Raw genomic sequence first — 24,525 nt, forward strand, 5'->3', positions numbered from 1 at the left:
CTCTTGACCAAAGAGATCAGCACCAATTCTGATTAGCAGGAGAAGAAGAAAAGAGATTTAACAGGAAAAAAGAGAAGGAACACTCTAGTTAAGTGCTCCAGAGATTTGCCATGGACCCCAAGCTCGTCAGCATTTTTATCATGATATATGGAGACATAGATGTCATGCCTTTTGGATTTACAAATGACACAATGATAAGGAGTTAACATATTGTCTGTTAGTAAACATGTATTAAGCACCTACTATGTGCCAGTCACTGTGCTAAACACTGGGGATACAAAAAGAGGCAAAAGACATCCTGTGCCCTCAAGGAGTTTAGAATCTAGTCTGGGAGACAAACACCGCCGCCCCCCCCCCCCAAAAAAAAAAGTACAAATAAGCTATATACAGGATAAAAAGGAAATAAGAGAGGGGAAGGCACTAGGATTGAGAGGAGTTAGGAAAGGCTTTCAGTAGAAGATGGGGTTTCTGTTTGGGCTTGAAGGAAGCCAGGGAAGGCAGTAGAGAGAGATGAGGAGCATTCTAGACATGGAAGATAGCCAGAGAAAACTCCCAGAGCTTAGAGATGGGATTATCTTGTTTGAGGAAGAGCCAGGAGTCCAGTATCACTGGATCAAAGAGTATCAAAGTGTTAGGGAGTAAGGTGTAAGAAGACTAGAAAGGTAGGAGGGGACTAGGTTATGAAGGGCTTTGAATGTGAAACATGAATTTTGATCTGACCTTAGTGTTTATTGAATAGGGGGTTGGCATGTTCAGAGCTGTACTTTAGGAAATCACTTTAATGGCTGAATAGAGGATAGATTGGAATAGGGAGAGACTTGAAGCAAGCAAACCCACCAGCAGATTACTTTAATAGTCCATTTGTGAGTGGAGGCAGTGTCAGAGGAGAAGGGGGCACATTCAAAAAAATGTTGTCAAAGTGAGGTTGATAGGCAACAGATTGGATGGATATGGGGGAGGGAGGCTGAGAGATAGTGAAGCATCTAAGGGACTAACAGAATGGTGCTGTCCTCTAAATAATAGGGAAGATGGATGGCAGGGAGGATTTGGGGGAAAGAATGATTTCTATTTCAGACATGTTGATTTTAAAATGTCTATTGGATATCTACTTTGAAATGTCTGAAAGGCAGTTGGAGATACAGAATTGGAGGTCAAGCAGAGAGGTTAGAGAAGAAAAGTAGGTCTGAGAATCATCAACATAGAGATGGTAATTAAATCTGTGGGCGCTGCTGAGATCACCAAGTGAAGTAGTAAAGAGGGAGAAGACCATCCAAGACAGAACCCAATTGAACATGGTTATTGGGCGTGACTTGGATGGGGATCCAGCAAAGGAGATTGAGAAGGAGTTATCAGAATAGATAATTTTGATTACATAAAACTAAAAAGGCTCTGCACAAACAAAACCAATGCAACCAAGATTAGAAGGAAAGCAGAAAACTGGGGGGCGGGGGGGAATTTTGTAGCACGTATCTCTGACAAAGGCCTCATTTTTTAAATATATGGAGAACCAAGTCAAATTTATAAGAATACAAGTCATTTCCCACTTGCTGAATGGTCAAAGGATATGAACAGGCAGTTTTCAGACAAAGAAATCAAAACTGTCTCTAGTCATATGAAAAAATAAATCACTATTGACTAGAAAAATGCAAACTAAAACAACTTTGAGGTACCACATCACACCTGTGAGGTTGACTAATATAACAAAAAAGGAAAATGTTGGTGATGTGGAAAAACTGGGACACTAATGCACTGCTGGTGGAGTTGAGAACTTATCCAGCCATTCTGTTGTTTTTTGTTTGTTTTTGCGGGTCAGGGAGGGTTAAGTGACTTGCCCAGGGTCACACAGCTAGTAAGTGTCAAGTGTCTGAGGCCGGATTTGAACTCAGGTCCTCCTGAATCCAGGACCGGTGCTTTATCCACTGTGTCACCTAGCTGCCCCCTTATAGAGCCATTCTGAAGAGCAATTTGAAACTATTTCTAAAGGGCTATGCTAGGTCCATATCCTAAAGACATCCAAAAAAGGGGAAAGGATCTACTTATAACAAAAATAGTTATAGCAGCTCTTTTTGTGGTGGATAAGAATTAGAAATTGAGGGGATGTCCATCAACTGGGGAATGGCTGAACAAGTTGTGGAATATGATTGTGATGGAATATTATTGTGCTATAAGAAAAAACAAGCAGAACCATTTCAGAAAAACCTGGAGAGACTTACATGAACTGATGCAGAACCTGGAGAGCATTTCACACAGTAGCAGCAATATTGTACAATGAAGAACTGTGAATGACTTAGCTCTTCCCAGCAATACAGTGATCCAAGATGATCCCAAAGGTATCATGATAAAACATGCTATCTGAGGACAAACTGGTATTGGCCGAGTACAGACTAAAGCATACCATTCTTTCCTTCCTTCCTTCCTTCCAAGTTTTCTTGGACAAAATGACTGTTATAAAATGTTTTACATGACTGTACTTGTGTAGTCTATATCAGATTGCTTGCCATTTCAGGAGGGTGGGGAGGGGTGGGAGGGAGGGATACATAGAATTTGCAGCTCAAAACTTAAAAAATAAATTAAGAATTGTTTTAACATGTAGTTGGGGGAAAAATAAAATAACATTTTAAAAAATAAAAGGAGTAGTCAGCAAGGTAGGAGAAGAGCCAAGAGAGAAAGTGGTGTCTGGAAAACCTAGAGAAAAGACTATCAAAGAGGAGAGGTTAAGAAAAGGATTGAGGATTGAGAAAAGGCTATTATGTTGTTTCCACAGCATCAATGACAGATTTCTCTTTGGGAAGCTAGGTGGCACAATGGATAGAATACTAAGACTTGGACTCAGGAAGAACTGGGTTCAAATTCTACATCAGTTACTAGGTATGTGAGCCTGCACAAGTCATTTGACTTCTCTGTGCTTCAGCTTCCTGATCTATAAAATGGGAATTAATAATAGCACCTACCTCACAGAGTTGTGAGGACCAAATGAGATAGCATGTGTAAAGTGCTTTGCAAACCTTAAACCACTTATATAAATGCTGGCTGGCTATTGTGAGGAGGAGGAGGAGGATATAAATGGAAAATAGAAACAGTACAAAGTGTATAAGAAGCAGCAAATACCTAGTAAAGTAGTGTGAAGGTTGGCACAGTGTGTCAGTATATTTCCTTCCAGAAATAATGATGTCTAGCAGCAAGGATGTGCCACTGTGCTCCTTCCCATAGTACCACATTGAGTAGTTATACATAGAAGTTAGCCTCACTTGGTGAAATTAATAGTATATCTGAAAACCTGCAAGTGTATATGTGTATGTATTATATCTCAAATAATTTTCATTATGCTAGTGTATCTTACTATCTAAAGCAGGGATTCTTTTTTAATAGTATCTTACTTTTTCCAATTACATAGACAATTTTTGACAGTCAAGTTTTTTATTTTGTTGTTGTTTTGTTTTGGCGGGGCAGTGAGGGAGGGTTAAGTGACTTGCCCAGGGTCACATAGCTAGTAAATGTCAAGTATTTGAGTTCGGATTTGAACTCAGGTCCTCCTGAATCCAGGGCTGGTGCTTTATCCACTGCACCACCTAGCTTCCCCGACATTCAGTTTTTACAAAATTTTGAGTTCCTAATTTTCTCCTTCTCTCCCTACTTCCCCCTCCCTAAGATGTTAGTTTGATATAGGTTATATGTATGCAATCACATAAAACATTTCCATGTTAGTCATGTTGTGAAAGAAGAAACAGTTTGCAAAAAAAATTACAATTTGCAAAAGAAAAAAACATAAAAACAAATACAGTAAAAATATTGTCCCTTGATCTGCATCCAGACTGCATATTTCTTTGGATGTAGAAATTATTTTCCACCATGAGTCTTTTGAAATTGTCTTGAGTCATTGTATTGCTGAGAAAAGCTGAGTCAGTCATAGGTGATCATCGCACAATGTTGCTATTACTATGTACAGTATTTTTCTGGTTCTGCTTGCTTCATTTTGAATCAATTCATGTGAGTCTTTCCAGGTTTTTCTAAAATCCAACTGCTCATCATTTCTTATAGCACAATAGTATTCCATTACATTCACATACCACAACTTGTTTGGCCATTCCCCAATTGATGGGCATCCTTTCAATTTCCAATTCTTTGCCACCACAGAAAAAGCTATAAAGTATAGGTTCTTAACCTTTGGGATATCATAAACCCCTTTGCCAGTCTGATAAAACCTAGAGATTCCTTCTCAGAATAAGGTTTCTAAATATATGAAATAAAATACAGAGAATTGCAAAGGAAATCAATTACATTACAGTAATCAAAGAATTTTTTTAAAAACAAATTCATAGGGGGCAGCTAGGTGGTGTGGTGGATAAAGCACCAGCCCTAAATTCAGGAAGACCTGAGTTCAAATCCGGCCTCAGATACTTGACATTTACTAACTGTGTGACCCTGGGCAAGTCACTTAACCTTCATTGCCCCAACAACAAAAAAAAACATTCATTGACCTCTGGTTTAATGGAACTAGGTGAATTTTGTCATAAGCTCTCCCCAAATTAGGTAAATTACAGATAACGATTTAGTGTGCCAATTTTCTAAATGAATACAGCAGCATCTCACTTATCTGGAGATAGCATATCCAGCAATTTCAGTTATTAATAACATGCCAGGACTAATTAACCAAATAAATGCCATGTTGTTTATGCACAAAAGCCTTGCTCAGAGCCTCATTGTTCTTTTTACACACAGCCCCAAAAAGCATGATTATTTTATTTTTTTTAACCCACCCCATTAAAATCAGCAGATAATGAGACATGGGGAAGACAACTGTTAGAGGAAGCACAATGATGACAACCTCGCATGCCTCCATAGACCCTGAATGCACTGCTCTGTTATAGAGTGTCCAGTAATAGGTATTTATAAGGATGGCCCTTACAATCATCAAGAAAGCATAGAGAGGGGTGGCTAGATGGCGCAGTGGATAGAGCACCGGCCCTGGAGTCAGGAGTACCTGAGTTCAAATCCGGCCTCAGACACTTAACACTTACTAGCTGTGTGACCCTGGGCAAGTCACTTAACCCCAATTGCCTCACTAAAAAAAAAAAAAAAAAGCATAGAGAGAGTCTAAGTTAAATCTAGTTGAGAAACAACTTTGCATAATGGATAAAGGACTGGCCTTGGAGGCCTGGCATGGGGGTTTAAACCCCTTATCTGATACATACTCCTGTATGACTATAGGCAAGTCAGTTAACCTCTAAGTGCCCCCAAGCAACTCTCTCTAAGACTCTAAGTGTTACACAAGTTGTCAACTTCTATCTGTTGAGAGAGTATCTATGCTGAGAGCTCCTTCCACAAGTAAAATAACTGAGTCAGAGCTTTTAAAATTCTGTTTCAAAAGGCAAGTTATTCGCTAATAAATATTAGGAGACTTTCCACTCAAAGTCATTAAATAAAAAGTTTGAGTGCTTAAAGATGTATGCATTGGTTACCAAAAATACACTCAGGTAGACAATCTTATTTCCTTTGTTATACCAGGCAGTTGAAAGACATGGTACTTGATTTTCAGGTATTAGGTATTCTTAGAGAAAGACCACTTGCATGCATCTCTATCCATTTTTTATAACTAGTGGAATAGAGTGATAACTTTCATGCTTTGCTTTCCAAATAGCCAAATAGCCATCACAATTTATAATTTGATTACTGTTTTAGCAGTATGACCAGGTTAGTAAGGAAATTAAGATATTATAAATAATAGCTTAAAAAGCTATTAAAGGACACTTAAGTGATGAATTATTTCTGTGAATAAACACTTTCAGATGAAAATACTATGTATCAGAAATTGAGATGTAGCATGCCCCTTCAAGATAGTTTTGCTTATTTACTGAAGTTAATCCTCTAAAACCTTGTTTCAGTACCTCAGTGGATCTGAGGATCACATCAGTGTTTTAAAGAATTGATCCCATCAACCATATTTAAACATATGTGGACTACAGAGTTAAAATATATATGATCTCAGCTTTGCCTTCACTAACTTATCAAAGCCCTCTCCAACAAATGTTTTTAAATTCCGTTTCCTAGAGTTAAGAAGAAAAGAAAAAACCCATAAGTAAATATGAACATGAAGCAAAATAGTAATGAAAAGGCAACTATCAGATTTTTTTTTCTCTGTGTGGTGAAACTTGGAGAACCTATGTTCTCCATTGGTATCTTTGCAATATTAGACAAACTCAAGGGTAGACCCTTGTTTGGGAATCTTTGAAGAGGGCAGGGACAACAATCTCACAGGAGCAGAGTGAGTGAAAATAGTATCAGCTCTTGAGTCAGAAAACCTGAGTACAAACCTTGGTTCTGCCATTTAATGCCTTTGTGACCTTGGGCAAGTCACTAACCTCCCATGACCTCAGTTTCCTCAACTGTAAATGAAATACACACACACACACACACACACACACACACACACACACACACACACACACACATATATATACACACGCTGAGGTCCTTTCCAGCTCTGGAGCTCATGTGATTGGTAGGAATACTCATATCCATGATATCATAGAGCCATTTAAATATTAGAAAGAACAGAAAACCCCCCAAATGGATAAAGAATTCTCTAGCAGACACCATTTATAGCAACTCAATTCATTCATTTCTCCCAAGCAATTTTCATCAAATATATATATTCTCACTGTTTTGCTCAAACCCAATATAAGCAAGCAAAATGAAAAAGCAGGAAGCTCTTAACCTTACCCTATCTATCTAGAAGAGAGATACGCTTGCTCACATTATTTATGTGACTGCTCAGAGTATTTCATATCAATCAATCACCAGTTACAATGTCAGAACTCACAAAAAAATGTCAGAGGGAATTATACTACTGTTTGGTTTCTGGCTACAGAGTCCTTTTTGTCCTACATCCATAACTCCACTTTATATTTTCAAATCTCAAGCCTTAATTTTTCTCAGAAGAGCTGAAATCCTATTGCTATCAATCTCTTGCCTGATATGCTCTTTCTCCCCCTGTCTCCTTAGCCTTTGTTTGCCTCTTACAAGTACATTGCCTTTCTTTTTAAAAACCTTCCATCCCCTGTCCTTTCTGGGTATTAATTGTGTTCTGTCTTACACTTCTAAACATCTATTTTACATTCTTAATTCCTTTGGTGCTAGAACACAATGATTTCCAGAATTCTAAAGTCATTTTTTAATGTAACTTATACGTGGAATGCCAAGCTTTAAAAAAAAAAATTAACTAATTAGACTTTGTGTTATCACACTGTAACATTGTGAATAGGTAGTATTAATAATCCACACTTATGTGGCACTTTTCTGTTTCCAAAGCCTTTTCCTCATAAAAACCAGACTCAGCTTGGAAATGCCCTCCAGTGATATAGATTGGCTAGTCATCTTTAACTTAGAAGAGTTTTCTGGGGCATAGTCAGTATTTGAAGCAGGGCATGCACCTAGGTCTTTCTGACTCTAAGGCATGCACTCTATTCACATCATGCTGTCTTTTAGTACAGGTATTACAGTCCCTATTTTACCAATGAGAAAACTGAGAAGTCAGAGATATTAAAAGACTTTAAATACCCAGTAGGTAAGATTGAGTTAGGTTTACACACAGATTTTTCCAAATCCATAGTTTTTCAACTATATCACTCTCCAAAAACTACCCTCATTTTACAAGAAAGGAAAATTCAGGGTGGTAAGAATAAGGAATTAATCCAACAGGAGTTTGAGAGTCAGCAGTGTAGATAGGAATAGAACCAAGGATTTTTTACTCTGAAGATTCTGATAGACTGTGTTGTGTCTTGGTTTCATCTCTTTACTTTGTTATTTTCAATAGCATTCCACTTATTCCCTAATCTGGTTCAAAACTCTGGTTACCATTTGATCTTTTACTTCCCATTACTCAAAATTCTTGTGGTTGTCACTGAACAGTTTCTTTTCACCATTTTGGATGAGTTACCAATGATTATAAAGTGTTTTTAACTTTATTGAGACAGTATAGTTAGAAAGACATCACTGAGGATAATGTGCTTAAAAGTAAATTTAATCTTTTGTATTTGTTTTTCAGTCCTAGGCTGTCTAATCTTCCTGGCTGGGCTTTAAAGGATGGAAATACTTTCTTGGACAAGGTAACATTGACCTAGAGAAGGTTGTTAGCCTACAGAGAGCCACCTGACCAGAATGGATATGCACTTATTATAGTAGCTAGGCAGTTGTGCTGACTCTTGACCCATACTCTATCTTGACATGAAAAGCATTGAGATTAGTGCTGAAGGTTTCACTCCTTGGCCGGTCTCATAAAAATACAAGCAGAGTAAATGAGGGAAAAGAACCAGGGATTTGGAGGCACTGACCTGGATTTGAATCCAGCTCTGCTATTTATAATCCTTGTGGTATTGGGCTATTCAGCTCACCTCTCTTCTTCTTGATTTTCTCATATGCAGGAGGAGAGGGTTGGAATAAAGGTCAAAGCAGATAATGAAGCAGCTTCCCTCTTCACAGCAGAGAATGGGGTGTAAAAAATCAGTATAGTCATCATATCAGAGGTGTTTTCGTCACATAGACAGGATCAATCTAAAGAGGAAGAAATAACTACAAAAGTAAAATTAAAAGTTGTCAATAAAGGGCAGCTAGGTGGCGCAGTGGATGGAGCAGTGACCCTGGATTCAGGAGGACCTGAGTTCAAATTTGGCCTCAGACACTTGACACTCACTAGCTGTGTGACCTCAGGCAAGTCACTTGACCCCCACTGCCCCCCCCCAAAAAAAAGTTGTCAACAAATGTACTTTTAAAATTAACAACAAATAATCACTTCTAGTCAGTTCTCTTTATGAGGAACATTGACTAGATGACTAGAGACCCTTTGACCTCTAAATTCTATGATCCCAAGTCACTTAAACTCTCTGCACATCACTTTCTTTCTGTAAAATGGAGATGATAATAAAGACACTGCCTGCCTTCTAAGGTACTTGTGATGAACGCCCTATATAAACTGTAAAATGCTTTATAAAAATGATCTGCTGCTGCTATATCTTGACACCCCACCTTCAGAGCCAGAGAGTCCTGGACACACAAAGTAAGCATTTAATAAATGCTTGTGGATTGCTGCTTCATTTCACAGACGAAGAGACGAAGGCAGAGTTGAAATGACTTGACCCTTGTTCCTAGAAGTAGCAGCAAGTAGAGCCAGAATTCAAATCCAATTCTTCAGACTCCACATTAAATATACTTTTCACTGTACAGTACAGAACTGCCTTCCATAGAGATTTTAGGAAGAAAACACTTCGGAAATTTTAAAGCAATGGATAGATGTGTTACTTTTTAAAAGGCTTGTTCTATGGTCAGTACAACTTCGGATCCACTTTATTCAAGTGTCAAACTTCTTAATCAAAATGTTGTGCTATAAGCTTTACCTGGAAACCGATCCAATTTTCTGCTCTGTACAAGGAACAGTGGAAGTAAACCTGTTTTGTTAAGAAATGAGACGATGATTTTAAAGATAATACTAGTGGAAGGATTCAGTCTAGTCCTCTTCAGCAATTCCACTGACTTTTTAAGACTTAATGAAGTAAAAATATGTTTTGAAAGATATGACAAATACTAGCAGAATAATTTTTAAAACTCCCTCAGAACACTAAATCAACAGTAGCATTAGCTTCAACATGGGAAACAGATTAATAGACTTAGCTCTTCTCAGCAATACAGTGATCCAAGACAGTTCCAAAAGACTCATGATGGAAAATGCTCTTCAGAAAAAGAACTGTGGAATCTGAATGCAGATTGAAGCATACTATTTTCACTTTTGTTTTTGTTTTTTCTTTCTTGAGGTTTTTCCCTTTTGTTCTGATTCTTTCACAACATGACTAATGTGGAAATATGTTTACTGTCATTGTACATATATAACCTATATCAGATTGGTTGTTGTCTTAGGGAAAGGGTAAGGAAGGAAGGGAGGAAGAAAAATTTGGAACTCAAACTCTTATAAAAACGAATGTTGAAGAGTATCTTTACATGTAACTGGAAAAAATAAAATACTGTTAAAATTTAAAAAAACACACATGGGAGCAGTGAGGTGGCGCAGTGGATAGAGCACTGGCCCTGGAGTCAGGAGTACCAGAGTTCAAATCCGGCCTGTGTGACCCTGGGCAAGTCACTTAACCCCAATTGCCTCACTTAAAAAAGAACACATGGGAAACAGATGATGGTAACAATGAAAACATGTTAAAATTGTTAATTATATAGTGTGTCTATGTAGTGAGTTGGCCAGTTTTCAATAACTGGTCTAGCTGTGTACCTGGAAGCACAGCAGGGTAGCAAGGTCTTTTAGACTACAAAATTAAAAGTGGCATAGAATGAAGAATAAGAAAAAATATAAAAGATGAGAATTCTAGAATTTTAATCTTGGGTCCTCTTCTAGTTTTATGACTAACTTGTGTTGTTGGACCATAGGTAAATTCCTTGAATTGAATTTTAAAAATTTATTATTTATACCATTAATTTAAAAATTTGTTTTTTGAGTTTCAGATTCTCTCCCTCCAGCCATTGGGAAGGTATGCAATCTGATATTAATTGTACATGTGAAATCATGCAAAACATTTCCATATTAGCCATGTTGCCAAAAAAAGGCAAGAAAAATAAAGAAAGTGAAAAAAATGTATTTCAGTTTGCATTCAGAATTCATCAGTGCTCTCTCTGGAGGTGTATAAGTATTTTTCACTGAGTCCTTCTGAATTGTCTTGGATTATTGTGTTGATCAGAGTAGCTAAGCCTTTCGCGATTGATCATTGTTACAATATTGCTGTGATTGTTATAGATCTCCTGTTTCTGCCCACCTCACTCTGCATCCCTTCATATAGGTCTTCCCAGGTTTTTCTGAAACTATCCCTTTCGTAATTCTTTATAACACAATAGTATTCCCTCACAGTTATATAACACAACTTGTTCAGCCATTCCCCAGTCGATGGACATCTCCTCAATTTACAATCCTTTGTCATCTCAAGAAGAGCTGATATAAATATCTTTATTCATATAAGAACTTTTCCTTTCTTTTTTACATCTTTGGGATAGAGATATAGTAGTGCTATTGCTGGGTCAAAGACCCACAAACACACAGTTACATAGCCCTTTGGGCATAGATTAAAATTGTTGAACTGTATTTTTTTTTTAACTCTAAAATTTTTGTTATTGGTGGATCTCCTTCAGACAGTTCAGTATTATTTTCATTTTACAAATGAGGGACCCAAATTTCAAGAAGAAGCAAAAGGATTTAAGGAAAAACTTAGTAATAGTGAGAACCATCCAAAAGTGAAAAGGGCTGACTTCAAAGGTACTGAGTTCCCCCTTGCTTAATATCTTAATAAATTGCATGTTAACTGATTGAAGATTGAATAACCATTTATTGGGCATGTTAATAGAAAAGATTCTTGATCCTATATGATCTTTGATCATGTATGCACTGGACTCAGTAGCCTCTGAGGTCCTTCTAGCTTTGAGGTTCTTCCGTTCTGTGAAATAGGATCCTATAATCCTATATGTATATGACTGTCTCTGTATGTTTGAGTGTGTCCAGAAATACGTATGTGTGTATGTCTGTATGAATGAATGAATGACTAAATCAAGAAGTGATGTTTTTACATCATCCTCTATGTTGTTCAGTTGTATCCAACTCTTTGTGACCCTGTGGACCATAATACACCAGTGCTTTCCACGAGGTTTTCTTGGAAAAGATATTGGAGTGGTTTGCCATTTCCTTCTATAGGGCAGTAGAGCAAATGGAAGTTAAGTAACTCGCTCAAGGTCACATAGGTAGTAAGTATCTAAGGCCAAATTTGAACTCTTCCTGTTTCCAAGCCTGGTACTCTATTCACTGAACCACCTAGCTGCCTCTCCTCCAACTGTACCCTCAGCCACCAGTACATGGTAGGGAAAATGACTTCTATGGTATATCTGAAAATTATTTCTTTCAAAAGTAATGTTAAATAAAGCACATTAATGTTAAAAGTGTTTTGAATGTCAAATACAGTTACCCGGGCAAGGAAGGCTAAAGGTCAAGGGACAGTGTTTTATCATGGAAAGTAGACATGCCTTAATGGAGCATTATTTGGAATGAAATTACAAAACTAATTTAAGATCAGACAAGGCACTGAAACATCCATGATCTGGCTTTAATCATTTCTAATATCATTTTGAGGGAGTTCTTGAAGAGACTTCTGCCATTAAGCATAATTGTTCATTTGTTATTAGTTGGCAGATACGCTATAATTGGTTCCAACATCTTGTTGGCTTAGATAAGGATTGGTTACTTTGCACATGGAGAGGGAAACAGACTTGACTTTATAAGGTAATAGGAATTTGGGTTTTGTTTTGATTTTCATTAAAATATTGCTAAGAGACTTAGAGTAATAAATTACATTTGCAGAAAAATCTAGCTGACACTCTACAACTTATGGATAAAGATTACAAGCAAAGTAATTTTAAATGACTGAAGTCTTTGACCTGATGTATGACTTAATATATTGATTGAATGTTGGCCCAAAATAAAAAAAAAGTAATACCTTCTAACTCTGTTTTAACAAAGTCAGCATTAATGCAGGCCCTGTATTTTCATTGATCTTCATTATAAAATCAGAGTTGTATTCCCAAGAAGGAACCATTTTAATTAAAAAATAATTAAATGCCTCCCTTGTTCAGAATACTGAGCTATTCACTGGAGACACAAAAGGTGATAAAGGTAGATGAGAAGACAAAGGACTCTAAGAAATTTGAAGCAAGAGATATCACTTTCAACTACAGGAATTAGGGAAAGGTTTCATGGAAGTGGACCATGGAGCAAGTCCAGAATTAAAAACAAAAACCAGTATTGAGTGAGGAAGAGGTAAAAATATTGATGACTTTTGCTATGCTCAAAATAACAAATAATTCTAGTATTCCAATAATTTACATTATGGTCTGTTTCCTTACATGTATTTCTTTTGTTTTTTTAACCATTTTTTGTTTCTCTAATTAAATATTAAGATCCATGATGGCAGAAAATTTGTCTTTGACTTCATTTATATTCTCAACCAGCTCTTACCACTTCTACAAACAATGACCCTTAGCAAATGTTGGTGATTGACAGCCAAGTATTCTCAATTAATCCATTAACAAATGTTCTTGTAAAAATCTAACCAAAGGTAGTTAAAAGGAAACAGATTTTACATTTCTTTGAGACATACTAATTTCTCATTTTTAATACAACCTTTTGATGTCATACAACATTCTTGTTTTCTCTCTCCCTCTCTCTCTGCTTTCTGGTTTGAATTTGACCTTGAAATAATCAGTGCCATTTCCAATTTTTGTTAGCAGAAACATGATAAAATTTTAGAGCAATGACAATTTTCAGTTCCAATCTGTATAAATCTTTCTGAACCAAATGTGTTTTTTTAAGCAGCTTATTGTTGGATTCCATTTTTAAAACCATTAGGGAGTTCTATCCATTTACATTTGGTATTTCGGTAATTAAATTTTTCAACTAGTCGTTATTAAATTATTCAGTTTACCAGAATAGATTAAGATCTTTCTTATATTTTTGTTACTCTTAATAAGTCAAGCTTAACAAAGCCACTAGACATGAATGCCTAACATATTATTATACCATCTTTAAACAAAAACCTTCTTTAAACTATTAGTTTTACTGATTAAACCTAATTTATTGTTGTAGATTCCTTTTTTTTTTTAGTTATTTACTTTGGAGATGCATCTGAAGATCTTCTTACTAGCTAACTAAAATAGAAATGAGAAAGAAAATAAACTTGTAACTCTGGACATGCCTAAGGTATTCAGGAATGAAGGAAGGAAAGGATATGGAATGGGTAACCAAGGAAATACCTTAGCCAGGTAAAGAGCCTTAATAAATCACATAGCTTTAAAGAACACAGGAAAATACCATAAAATAGTTAGAAATTTCATAGCCTGATTTCAAGGTTTTGAGGCTTTAAGAGGTTGATCTGGTCCTCATCCTGTTTGACCTCTCTGATGTGTTTGGCATAGTTGATTGTTCCCTCCTTCTGGTTATCATCTTTTTCCTGGGTTTTCATTACACTGTTCCTTTGGTTTTTTGTTGTTGTTGTTGTTGTTGTTATTTTGTTCATTACACTGTTCTTTGATGGGTTTTCTTCCTAACTTTCTGACTGATCCTTCTCAGTCTTATTTGCTGGATCATCATCTGCATCCTGCCTCATATGCTTAATGTGCCCCAAAACTCTGTCCTAGGTCCTCCTTTCTTCTCTCTAACCTTTCTCTCTTGGTCATCTCATCCTTGTTGGGTTCAGTTATCATCAACTTTTATTATCATTAGTTCTTCAGTAAGACATAGAGTTTAGCTTCCTTTTAGTGATCTTTTCATTTCTATTAATTTAGCAGATAGGGGAAAAAATTGTTTTTAATGTGGAAGTTATCCCTGAGCCAGCTGTCTATGTACAATCAGACCATCAACTCATCAGATCTAAAATCAGAATTATTTGTTTTTAAAAAAAAATAAAAAAGAAGAAAAGATGGAACATACAACTGAAACAACTTAGCTATGAGTTACTTAACCAAGTATTTGAAAATAAAAAAATGGGAAATGAACAACAGGTATTTCATTGACACTACTGACTGCTCCTCAGTCAGTAACCTCCTAACTTAACTTGTCAGATGGAGAGAAGTGGCTAAAAAAGGCAACACCAGGTTGTATATAAATTCATAAATAAAATATTAGTTTATAAACTCTTATCTGTACACAGTCAGTTTTCTAGGGCTGATTGTTTCAAGCCCCAAACATTGCAGAAGCTCCTGGAAGAGATCTGTAATCATTCAGAGCTTTGATATAGTGATTAGGGCACCGCCCTTAGAGCTATTAGGAAAACCTACTTCCATATCCTGCCTCAAATACTTAATGGCAGTGTGACATTGGGCAAGCCACTTAACTTCTTTGTCCCTGTGTTTCTTCATCTCAATGCAGAGATTAGACTAAGATCCCTTCTGACTCTAAAATTAATCTGTGATCTGTGGACCTAAAGAAATTTGACCTATCCATGCAGGAAAGACCAATTGGATGAAGAATGTCTCATTTTCAGTCTCTTTGGCTGGATGCCCTATAAATTTTTAGCCAGCAATACCTAAATCTGGAATAAATAACATTTTACCAATGTTCCTGATTGGTTATGTTGCAGCCTGCTCACACCCATCATGCATCTCTCCACTGACCTCTGTGTAATACTCATTTTTTGTTCTTTGAAAGCAGTAGTGTTTTATGTCTCAATGCCAACAAAAGCCAAGAGTAAAGGACATCATTAAAGAATTGTATTATAGGAAAAGAAGAGGTCTGGTCACAAGGCAAGAGTGAGAGATGACAGGTGGATGGCCAGAGTGCTCTACTGGTACCTTCAAGGTGTTAGAAGAAATCAAAGAAGACTGCCAGCAATAATAAATGCTTGTTGAAGTTCTGACATTGGGTAGAACCCATTGGTAATTTATGGAAGGACATGGACAAGAGTCACAAGTAAGCATAGATAGGAGGCGATCTGCAATATTGCAGTATTGGAGAGTACTCTTGAATTGATGAACTCAAATCCTTTTCAATACTTCATTTGAATACATATTTATACAAATATAAATCCTATTAGAAAGAAGGCAGGACAAGAAGGAAGATCACTTGGGCAAAGTGTATGAACAATTTAGTTATTTTTACTTGTATAATTCACATTTGATATCCAGTACAGTTGAGCCAACTTACAATTCCAGTCTCGGTGTACCTTTATTCCCACAGGTGTTTAATTATTGACTGGTGTTACTTTTTGTCATCTCTTCCAGCTTGTAGCTGATGAGGTTTTAATTATGATGATCCTGGTTTTTATTAATTCCTTTCTCTAATTATTATTGATTTGAGTCATGTTTTAATATGATCATTTATACTGTGTTGTTTTTCTCTTGAAAACTTCAAATCCTTTGACCTTTTATCTCCTCTACTGGGGAATGGTTCTTAGTCTTAGATGTTTCTGTCAGTTCTCTGGATATCAGTGATATTTGATGCAAAGATGTTCTGCTTTGTGGGGCAGCTGGGTGGTGCAGTGGATAAAGCACTGGCCTTGGATTCAGGAGGATCTGAGTTCAAATCCAGCCTCAGACATTACGTGACCCTGGGCAAGTCACGTAACCCACACTGCCCTACCAAAAAAAAAAATGTTCTGCTTGACTTTGTCTTCTATTCTGTCTTCATTGGTTTTATTCATGCAAAAGCTTTTAACTTTTGTATAATGAAAGATGTCATTTATTTGGATAAGAACTTTCCCTCTAGCCATAATTGTGCAAGGCACCTATTGACTTCTTTGGTACTCTGATTTTTTAAACAACGCAACCTTTTATCGTATTTATCCTTTGGCACTGTGTGTAGTTTAAAGACTTTTATTTTTTTGTTGCTTCTGGTTCTTGCTTATTTAGCCTATTCTGAATAGCTTTGATGAATACTGCTTTATAATTTTATGTGCCAATGATGTGCACTTTCTTTCCTGCTTTATTTTTCATCCTTTTTCTTAAGATTCCAGACAAGTCATTTCTTTTAGTAACTAAGGGTGTGGTTGTCTGCCAGGTGATAATGTTACCAAGAAGAGCGAGGTATGTTCTTTTGTAATTTCTTCATCTGTGAGAGTATCAACTCCCTATTGGCCATTTTTGTTCTGGTCTTTCTTGTCCAAAGGCTCTTTTCCTTGGCAGAGAAAACAAAAGCAAAAAATGAATTGAGCAGCTCCAGTCTTTCTTCTCTGTGGTCACCACTCTGTGGCCTGAGGGGAACAGTGCTTCCCTTTCTTTGTTGTTGTTCTGTCCTTTGACCCTTCAGACTCTTCAATACTGATGGACCATTCTATACATAGGGTTTTCTTGGCAAAGATACTATAGTGGCTTGCTGTTTTCTTCTCCAGTGGATTAAGGTAAACAGAGGTTAAGTGACTTGCCCAGGTTCACAGTGTATAAGGCCTCCTGGACCAGTGCTTCTCTGTCCACTGAGCTACCTTAGCTACCTGCTCTTTTCCCAATGTCACTTTTTTTTGTTAAATCCACTTTTTAAAACCCTCTTTTTATTGCCTTTACCTTTTCTTGGCAGCCTCAGCTGTCTTCCTCAGTTTCCTCTGTTTCCTGCCCTTGCTTCCATCTTGTCTTTTTTATAATTTACTTTAGTTGGCAAGTTCTTTTTTCATCCAAATTGTTCTCTTCAGACAACTCCCCTTTACTCATGGATTTTTTTCTCATTGTGTCTTCAGAATTTCGTTTTTGAGAGCTTCCTATCCCTTCCTGTCTGACTGTCCCTTGGGACTGTGCCCTGTAAAGGGGTGTTCTGTGAAGCTGACACCTCGGCAGTTTTACATAATCCTTTTATCTACAGTTTTTAACCTTTAATTACTGAAGTCTTATACAATTGCAGCAGAGGTTACTTTTTAATAAGTAGGTTTCCATTTTCTTCTATTCCCCAATAAGAAAGCTTCCTAAGATATTGGATAAAAGTAGGACACTCAAGATTTCGTTGTTGGTTTTTTGTCCGTCATTCTCAAAGAGGACCATTACAGATGTCATGACTTGTAATGAATTGGTTTTAAGTGAGGGAGGGCTGTCAAAAGTCTCTAGCCTCATTCTTTCCTCCTGAGCTATCTGGGTCCAGTGGCAAGATATAAATCAGGACGACTGGATATGGCCCCAGATGTTTGAGGCAGTATGGGTTATGTCTTTGCCCAGGGTCACACAACTAAGTGTCAAGTGTCAGAGGGCAGATTTGAACTAGTTGGTGCAGTGGATAGAGCACTATCCCTGGAGTAAGGTTTACTACCATTTTAAGGAAGGAAATACAAGATTCTTTATGGAAGTGTTAAGCAAGTGTTATGGGGCTAAAATTCTAGCTAGTCTGTCTAAAATATCTAATGAGTGGTCACCAATAAATTATAAGCTTTAGCAAGAGTTAGGCTTTTAAGCATTTACTAAGGAGAATAAGAATTTGGTAAAGAGAGAGAAGAGGCCTACATTCATCTATCTATTAAAGGGAGAGCACATTTCTAGCTCCGCTCTCCACCAGAGTCCAGAGGAAAGAGAGAGAGACAGAGCGCCCGGCTCCCCCTTCCTCCTCCCACCAGCAAACGTCATTTCTTGACGCCAAAGAAAAGACCTTCCTTTCATGGCAGAGCTTTTCTACAGTAAGTCTCTAGCAGGTGGCGTCATTCCAATCGTTACACAAGAAATCCTGGATAGAGAGAAAAGTCTTTTTTCTATAACTTAAGTTACCAGTTAAAAACATTCTATTCAAAAAATCACCCAACAAACAGTAAATTTTGAAAAAATAAAATTGTTTAGCTAAAGGACAGGGACATAGGTCTCATGATTAATTTCCTAAGTCACTTTTTGCTCATATAGGCTTATTTAGTGATTAAGAGGACCATGGACTTAGAAGTTCAATGAGTACTGAATCCTAATTTTTTTTTTAATGGAAAAGAACAGAAACCTGGCCTCTGTTGCCAACTTTTTGTCCAGCTTATAGTTAGAAATCTCCTTGGCCTTTCCTTGGAGGCATAATGTTGTTGTTGTTGATTTTAAGGAATAGCTATAAAAATACATATGTTTCTAAAGGTAAGTGTAAAGAATTCATTAGCTTCTATGGGAACCTCTGTTCTCTAGAGCTCGTTTTATAGCAAATAGTGGGGATATTGACTTTGTTTTTGAGAAATCAGTAGAAATACTGGGAAATGCAGCACAAATTTTAGGCATTCAGTACTACATTAGCAACTTTTGGACTTAAAAGTGTGGAACAAACTATAATTGTGAATATTTTTTAAGATTTCTAATGTATAGTTCCACTATTTTTGAGCTTTTCTTTTGGCTGTTGTTAGATACTGATTTCTTCTGTTAAAAGCGGATTTTTAAGACCCAAAAGTAGTCTGTTCAGAATTGGCATAATTCCATTTTTGTTCTGCATTAGTTATTTTTTCCCCACAAATGACCCTTTGCATAAGAACTGTGAGGCCAGCTTACAACAGCTGGTTTCCTTCAGTGTCTTTTTTCCTCCCTGGTTGCTACAGAAGAGGGCTTCCACAGCCCAAGGACACACACTCCTCTCCTTTATCTTGTCTCACAAGTGATAGATGGTCTTCTTTGATTGAATGCAACTAGCTATACTAACAAGGACGCATTCCTTTTCTGCCTCCTATGCAACTAGTGTTATACATTCTCCTTAACAAACATTATCTTTTTTTTTTTTTTTGCATAACCAGCTACACTATTTCACACAGCCGTTTTGTTGGGTTTTTTTTTCTCTTTGTCTCAAGTAAAATAATATTATTAGCCAAATTTTAAGTCACACATATCCATCCACTTGCTGGTAGAGTATGTCTCACTCTGAATGAATAAACTGTACTCACTCTGTTTCTTTTGTGCTGGTTCTTCGGCATTGACTAGTAAACAGACTAAAAGGAAATTCATGTTCCAAATAAATGATGTCCCAAACTTGTAAACATTATATATTCTAAAGTGAGTTTGTAAGGCAGCTTTTGGGGGTACAAAATGTATTTTTCCATAACTACAGTGTTATAAATGGTGATTTGGTACACAGCTCTTTGTGAAGTGGCCTATTTGCCCCATAATGTAGATGAAATACTGTATTTTTGCAATGAAAACCCCAGAAAACCTGGCTACTGTGATACTAGTGCCTAAACTTCTAGGATTCCTCAAAGCTCTGAGATTCTGTGTTTCTAATCAAGACAGGAAAGCAAAAAAAATAATTTTGAAAGTTTCATGTTTAATCTTGAATTATTTTTTTTCCAAAGCAAAAACATGCTTAGCTATTCCAAGTATCTCAGTAGTGGTTAGTTTATAACTTCCTTGAAGGCCAACATTTTGGGAGGCTGGTATGGCAGGGGGCAGAGTGGACTAATGTTGAGCTATAATATCTGAAGGAGATGCATGGTGGTATTGAAGGCAAGCCCATAATTGGCTCTTTTAGGTAAAGCAAGATATAATCCATCTTCCCACTTATGCATACTTACTTTGGAGGCCACAGTTCTAAAGTCACTTCTATAGTAGACATTCTATAATCTATGTTGGGTCAAGTAGTTTCCTGTTTTGGCCACCAGAGGCCACCATCAACCCAGGATAACTTTGGTTGATGTCAGGTCTGGTCCAGAGAAAGAGAGAGGCAAGATAGACCCAGTCATTCTTATGCATGGGATGTTTGCCAGTTGTTTGTTTCCTACTTGTATAGTGCTAGTAAGTCTATTTTTTTATGCTGTCTTGTGTTGTTTGACTAATTAAAAATACTGATGATAAATTTGGTCCAAAACAATATCTCAACTAATCTACTAAGTATAAGTAATACAAATAGATGCATGGTACAGGTGTCCTTATTTCCATCATATTTTTTTCACTATAAGATCATGCTGAAAATTAAAACAACTCTGAAGTAGCACCTCATACCTATCAGACTGACTAATATGACAAAAAAAGGAAAATGTTGGATGTAGGAGGGGATATGGGAAAAGTGGAATTCTAATGCACTGTTGGTGGAGTTGTGAACTGATCTAAGCATACTGGAGAGCAATTTGGAACTATGCCCAAAGGGCTATAAAACTACATCCTCAGGGCAGCTAGGTGGTGGTGCAGTGGATAAAGCACTGGCCCTGGGATTCAGGAGAACCTGAGTTCAAATCCGGCCTCAGATACTTGACACTTACTAGCTATGTGACCCTGGGCAAGTCACTTAACCCTTATTGTCCTGCAAAAAAACCTAACTACATCCTCTTTGATCCAGCAATACCACTATATTCCAAAGATATCCCCAAAAAGAGAAAAAGACCTATTTGTACAAAAATATTTATAGCAGCTGTTTTTGTGTGGGCTAAGAATTGGAAATCAAAGGGATGCCTATCATTTGGGGAATGGTTAAACAAGCTGTGGCATATGATTGTAATGGGATATAAGACATACTATGAGAAATGACAAGGAGGATGATTTCTGAAAAACCTAGAAAGAGTTACACGAACTGATGCATAGTGAAGTAAACAGGAACAGGAGAACATTGTACACAGTAACAATATTTTTTGATGAAAAACTGTGAAGGATTTAGCTATTCTCAGCAGTACAATGATCCAAGACAATCCCAAAGGACTAATGATGTAACTTACTATCTGTCTCCATAAAAAGAACTGATATTGATTGAATACAGACTGAAGCATACCATTTTTAACTTTCATTCATTTTTTTTCTTTTATTCAAGCCTTCTTATACAACATAATATGGATATTTTTCAATAATCTCACTGATTGTCTCAGGGAGGGAAGAGGGAAAGAAAGGATAGAATTTGGAGCTCAAAACTTTAAATAAAAATATTTTTTTTAATTTTGGGGGAATCATGCTGACTTTCATATTGGACTTGCAAAATAAACATAATGAGTTTCTAAATAGGTTTATCAATAAAAACAAATGAGATCAAATATTGAAAGGAAAATATTTATAGCCTCAATTCAATTAAAGCTGTTAAAGTTTTAAAAACACACCAGGACTTTTGGGACATTCTGTATTATCACCATTTTTATGGATGCCAAAACTAGGGCTCATAAGAGAGAAAACAAGAAAGTAGTAACTAATATTCTTTTAAAGAAGTTGTATATTAGGCTTGACTTACATTGTAAATATAGATCATTATACAACTTATATTTTGACTTTTTCTTTTTTAGGAACTAAAGGAATGCTCTGGTCATGTATTTGTAGATTCTGTGCCTGAGTTCTGTTTACCAGAGGTAAGTTTGAAATTAATTTCAGCACAAAATATTGTATCTCCTGTAACCTTCCAGGATGAGATTAAAATCTAGAGAGGAATTTTCATTTTTCCTCTTCCCAGACTGAAATAAACATGTATAAAGACTGATTAGTATAATTACAAGTTTATATCATGGAGTTTGTATAAGTCCCAGGTTAGTCTTATTCTCTAACTTAAGTTAAAAATAGTAAAATCACTATTTTTATGTTAGCCTGATTATTGATAACTAATCCCTGGTGCCAGTAGCAGCCTTTCTCTAGTTAGCAGATAATTGTTTTTTGGTTTTTGGGTTTTTTTTTAGTGAGGCAATTGGGGTTAAGTGACTTGCCCAGTGTCACACTGCTAGTAAGTGTTAAGTGTCTGAGGCTGGATTTGAACTCAGGTACTCCTGACTCCAGGGCCGGTGCTCTATCCACTGCCCCATCTAGCTGCCCCCAGCAGATAATTGTTGAGAGTATCCATGGCTGAAAAATTTCCCACCTTTCAATCTACATATGATGATCCTCTCCAAAAGCTGGTGCTTCTTAATAGATATGCTGTTCCCTGACAGACATGTTGTTCCCCATCCCTTCCTCCATCATTACCTTCTAGGTTCAAGAGGAATGAAGCAAAAACACAGATTTGTTTTAATACTTTATTAATTTTCTCCCATAGCTCTGGCTAACACCTGTGGTGAAGAAGTAGGTTAGACAGCATAGACTGAATTCCACTCTACCTTAGGAATACGGGACTTTGCAGAATGACACATTCTTCTCTCCTTCTGTCTCCATGTGTTTCAAAGAAATTACTCTTCTCTTGCACTTTCTCAAGTATTAGTTCCAGATATTCCATTTGTCTTGTTTACTTTCATCATACTTAAGGTTGGCATCATCCTGCACCTGCCTAGTTCAAGGTATCATGAGACAGTTGGTACTTCTTTGGCATCCTGATAGTGGGCATGTGGTATCTGCTGGCATGTCAGTGGCTTGGTTCACTATCTAGCTAACTCAAGCCTGCTTTCTGCTAATTTAGCATTCCTATTGAATGTGTGGAATGGCCCACCATCCTTTTGGGTCCAGTTCTCCTGAGCTACCGTTTCAAGGCACGATTCTGTTTCCTTCTGTTTTCCTTGAGATAAAATGCTTGCTTGTAAAACATGAGATTTATTCTCAAGTAGTTTAGAAGTGCTTAAAGAATATGAACAATCTACTTATCATATGAAAACATTTTCCATATGAGCAACAAAGATGAAGGAAATAGTCAACACTGTTGGGGCTGTGGGAAGACAGGCACTCTAATATGCTATTTACAGTTGGGATTTTCGTCAGTCATCCTGGAAAATGGTTTGGAACAATGTGCGAGAAATCACTGAACTCTTCATACCAAACCTTCAAATACTGAAAGGAAGGTCTAATATATACCAGAATAGTTTTATAGCAGAAAAAACTATAAACAAAGTAAGTATCCATCAGTTGGGTCAACAAATTTTGGTATGTAATAGAATATTATACTATAAGAAATTAAAAATGTCAGGCATTCAGAGAAGTGTGGAAAGAATAACATGATCTGGTATAGGATAGAAGAATAATATAGAAAATATCTATAATATTAGAAATGAAAACAGCACTAAAATGTAACTGAACCCAGAGTCAGTGCAATGACCAATTTTGTCCTGAAGAACACATTTCTCTCCACTTGATAAAAAGGTTGGAGACTTTAAAATAAAAAATGAAGCTCTGCATTCCAACAGATAAAGCTTTACACTAAGAAAATTATTGCCAAGTATTATTGACTAGACTCTACTTGTACCTGAGCAGTCTACTGCCCAAACAACTTGCTCTTCCACCCCATTCCTGGTTTTGCTGCTCTGATTTCTCCTGTTCTTCCAATAAGTTTTTAGCCCCCTAGCTACCGTAATAAGACATTCACTCTGTCCTTTGCTTTGAGCCTTTCAGATTGGTAAGACCTGAGATGTAGATACTTTCCCAGAAGTTATTATGAGTGGCCACAAGTTGGATTTTTTTCAAAGTTTTAATTCCCTCAAGTACAGCTACACCCAATAAATAATTTTACCCAAGTAATATCATTTTCCATTAATGTTGAGCTGTTATAACCAGATTTCACTATAATTCACAATCGCCTCTCCACTTCTGCTGTAATGATATTGTTAGGTGAGTCATAGGAGACCAGCCTAAACTTCTCATTTCTTCTCCATATTTCTGTCTCCACACCGGCTCAGTACATTCTGTACATTGATGCTATTGCCAGATTAGGCAGACCCAGCAATTAAGTGGTGAAAGCAGGAAGACAGTAAATATTAAGTCCTCCTGAAGGCATATGCCTCTTTTCTACTCTCAGACTGCCTTCATGAAGTGTAATTTAAATTCCTAGGGGAAAACTCATGCTTTCCTATGGAACTATTGGCTCAGTGAATAGACTACCAGACTAGAGTCAGGAAGACCCAAGTTCAGATCTGGCCTCAGACATCAACTTATGTGACCCTGGGCAAGTCACTTAACCTTGGTTTGCCTCAGTTAATTCAGCTTTAAAAATGGGGATCATAATAGTACCTACTTCCCAGGGCCCTGGGATCAAAGGAGATAATATTTGTTAAGTACTTAGCACAGTACCTGGCTCATTGAAGATGTTTAATAAATACTTGTTTGCTTCCTTAGGTGCTGAAGATCTTAAGTCCTGAATATGCCAAAGGGCTATATAATAATTCTGTTAAAGGGATAGCAAATAAATTTGTCTTGACTAGA

The 24,525-nt window shown here is 36.8% G+C and overlaps 1 protein-coding gene across 2 annotated transcripts in view; it reads left to right on the top strand.

Moving 5' to 3' along the window:
* Nucleotides 1–24,525, top strand: part of INTS9 (integrator complex subunit 9) — a 121,515-nt gene that overhangs the window by 27,215 nt on the left and 69,775 nt on the right. Inside the window, exons 3-4 of one of the 2 annotated variants that reach the window (XM_043990176.1) lie at nt 8,045–8,105; nt 21,702–21,764. In XM_043990176.1, the coding sequence (XP_043846111.1) occupies nt 8,045–8,105; nt 21,702–21,764 (124 nt within the window). The remainder of the gene's footprint in view (nt 1–8,044; nt 8,106–21,701; nt 21,765–24,525) is intronic. The other variant, XM_043990177.1, reaches the window with a different exon arrangement.

The sequence above is a fragment of the Dromiciops gliroides genome, chromosome 2, assembly GCF_019393635.1.
Source record: "Dromiciops gliroides isolate mDroGli1 chromosome 2, mDroGli1.pri, whole genome shotgun sequence".
Lineage (NCBI taxonomy): Eukaryota > Metazoa > Chordata > Mammalia > Microbiotheria > Microbiotheriidae > Dromiciops > Dromiciops gliroides.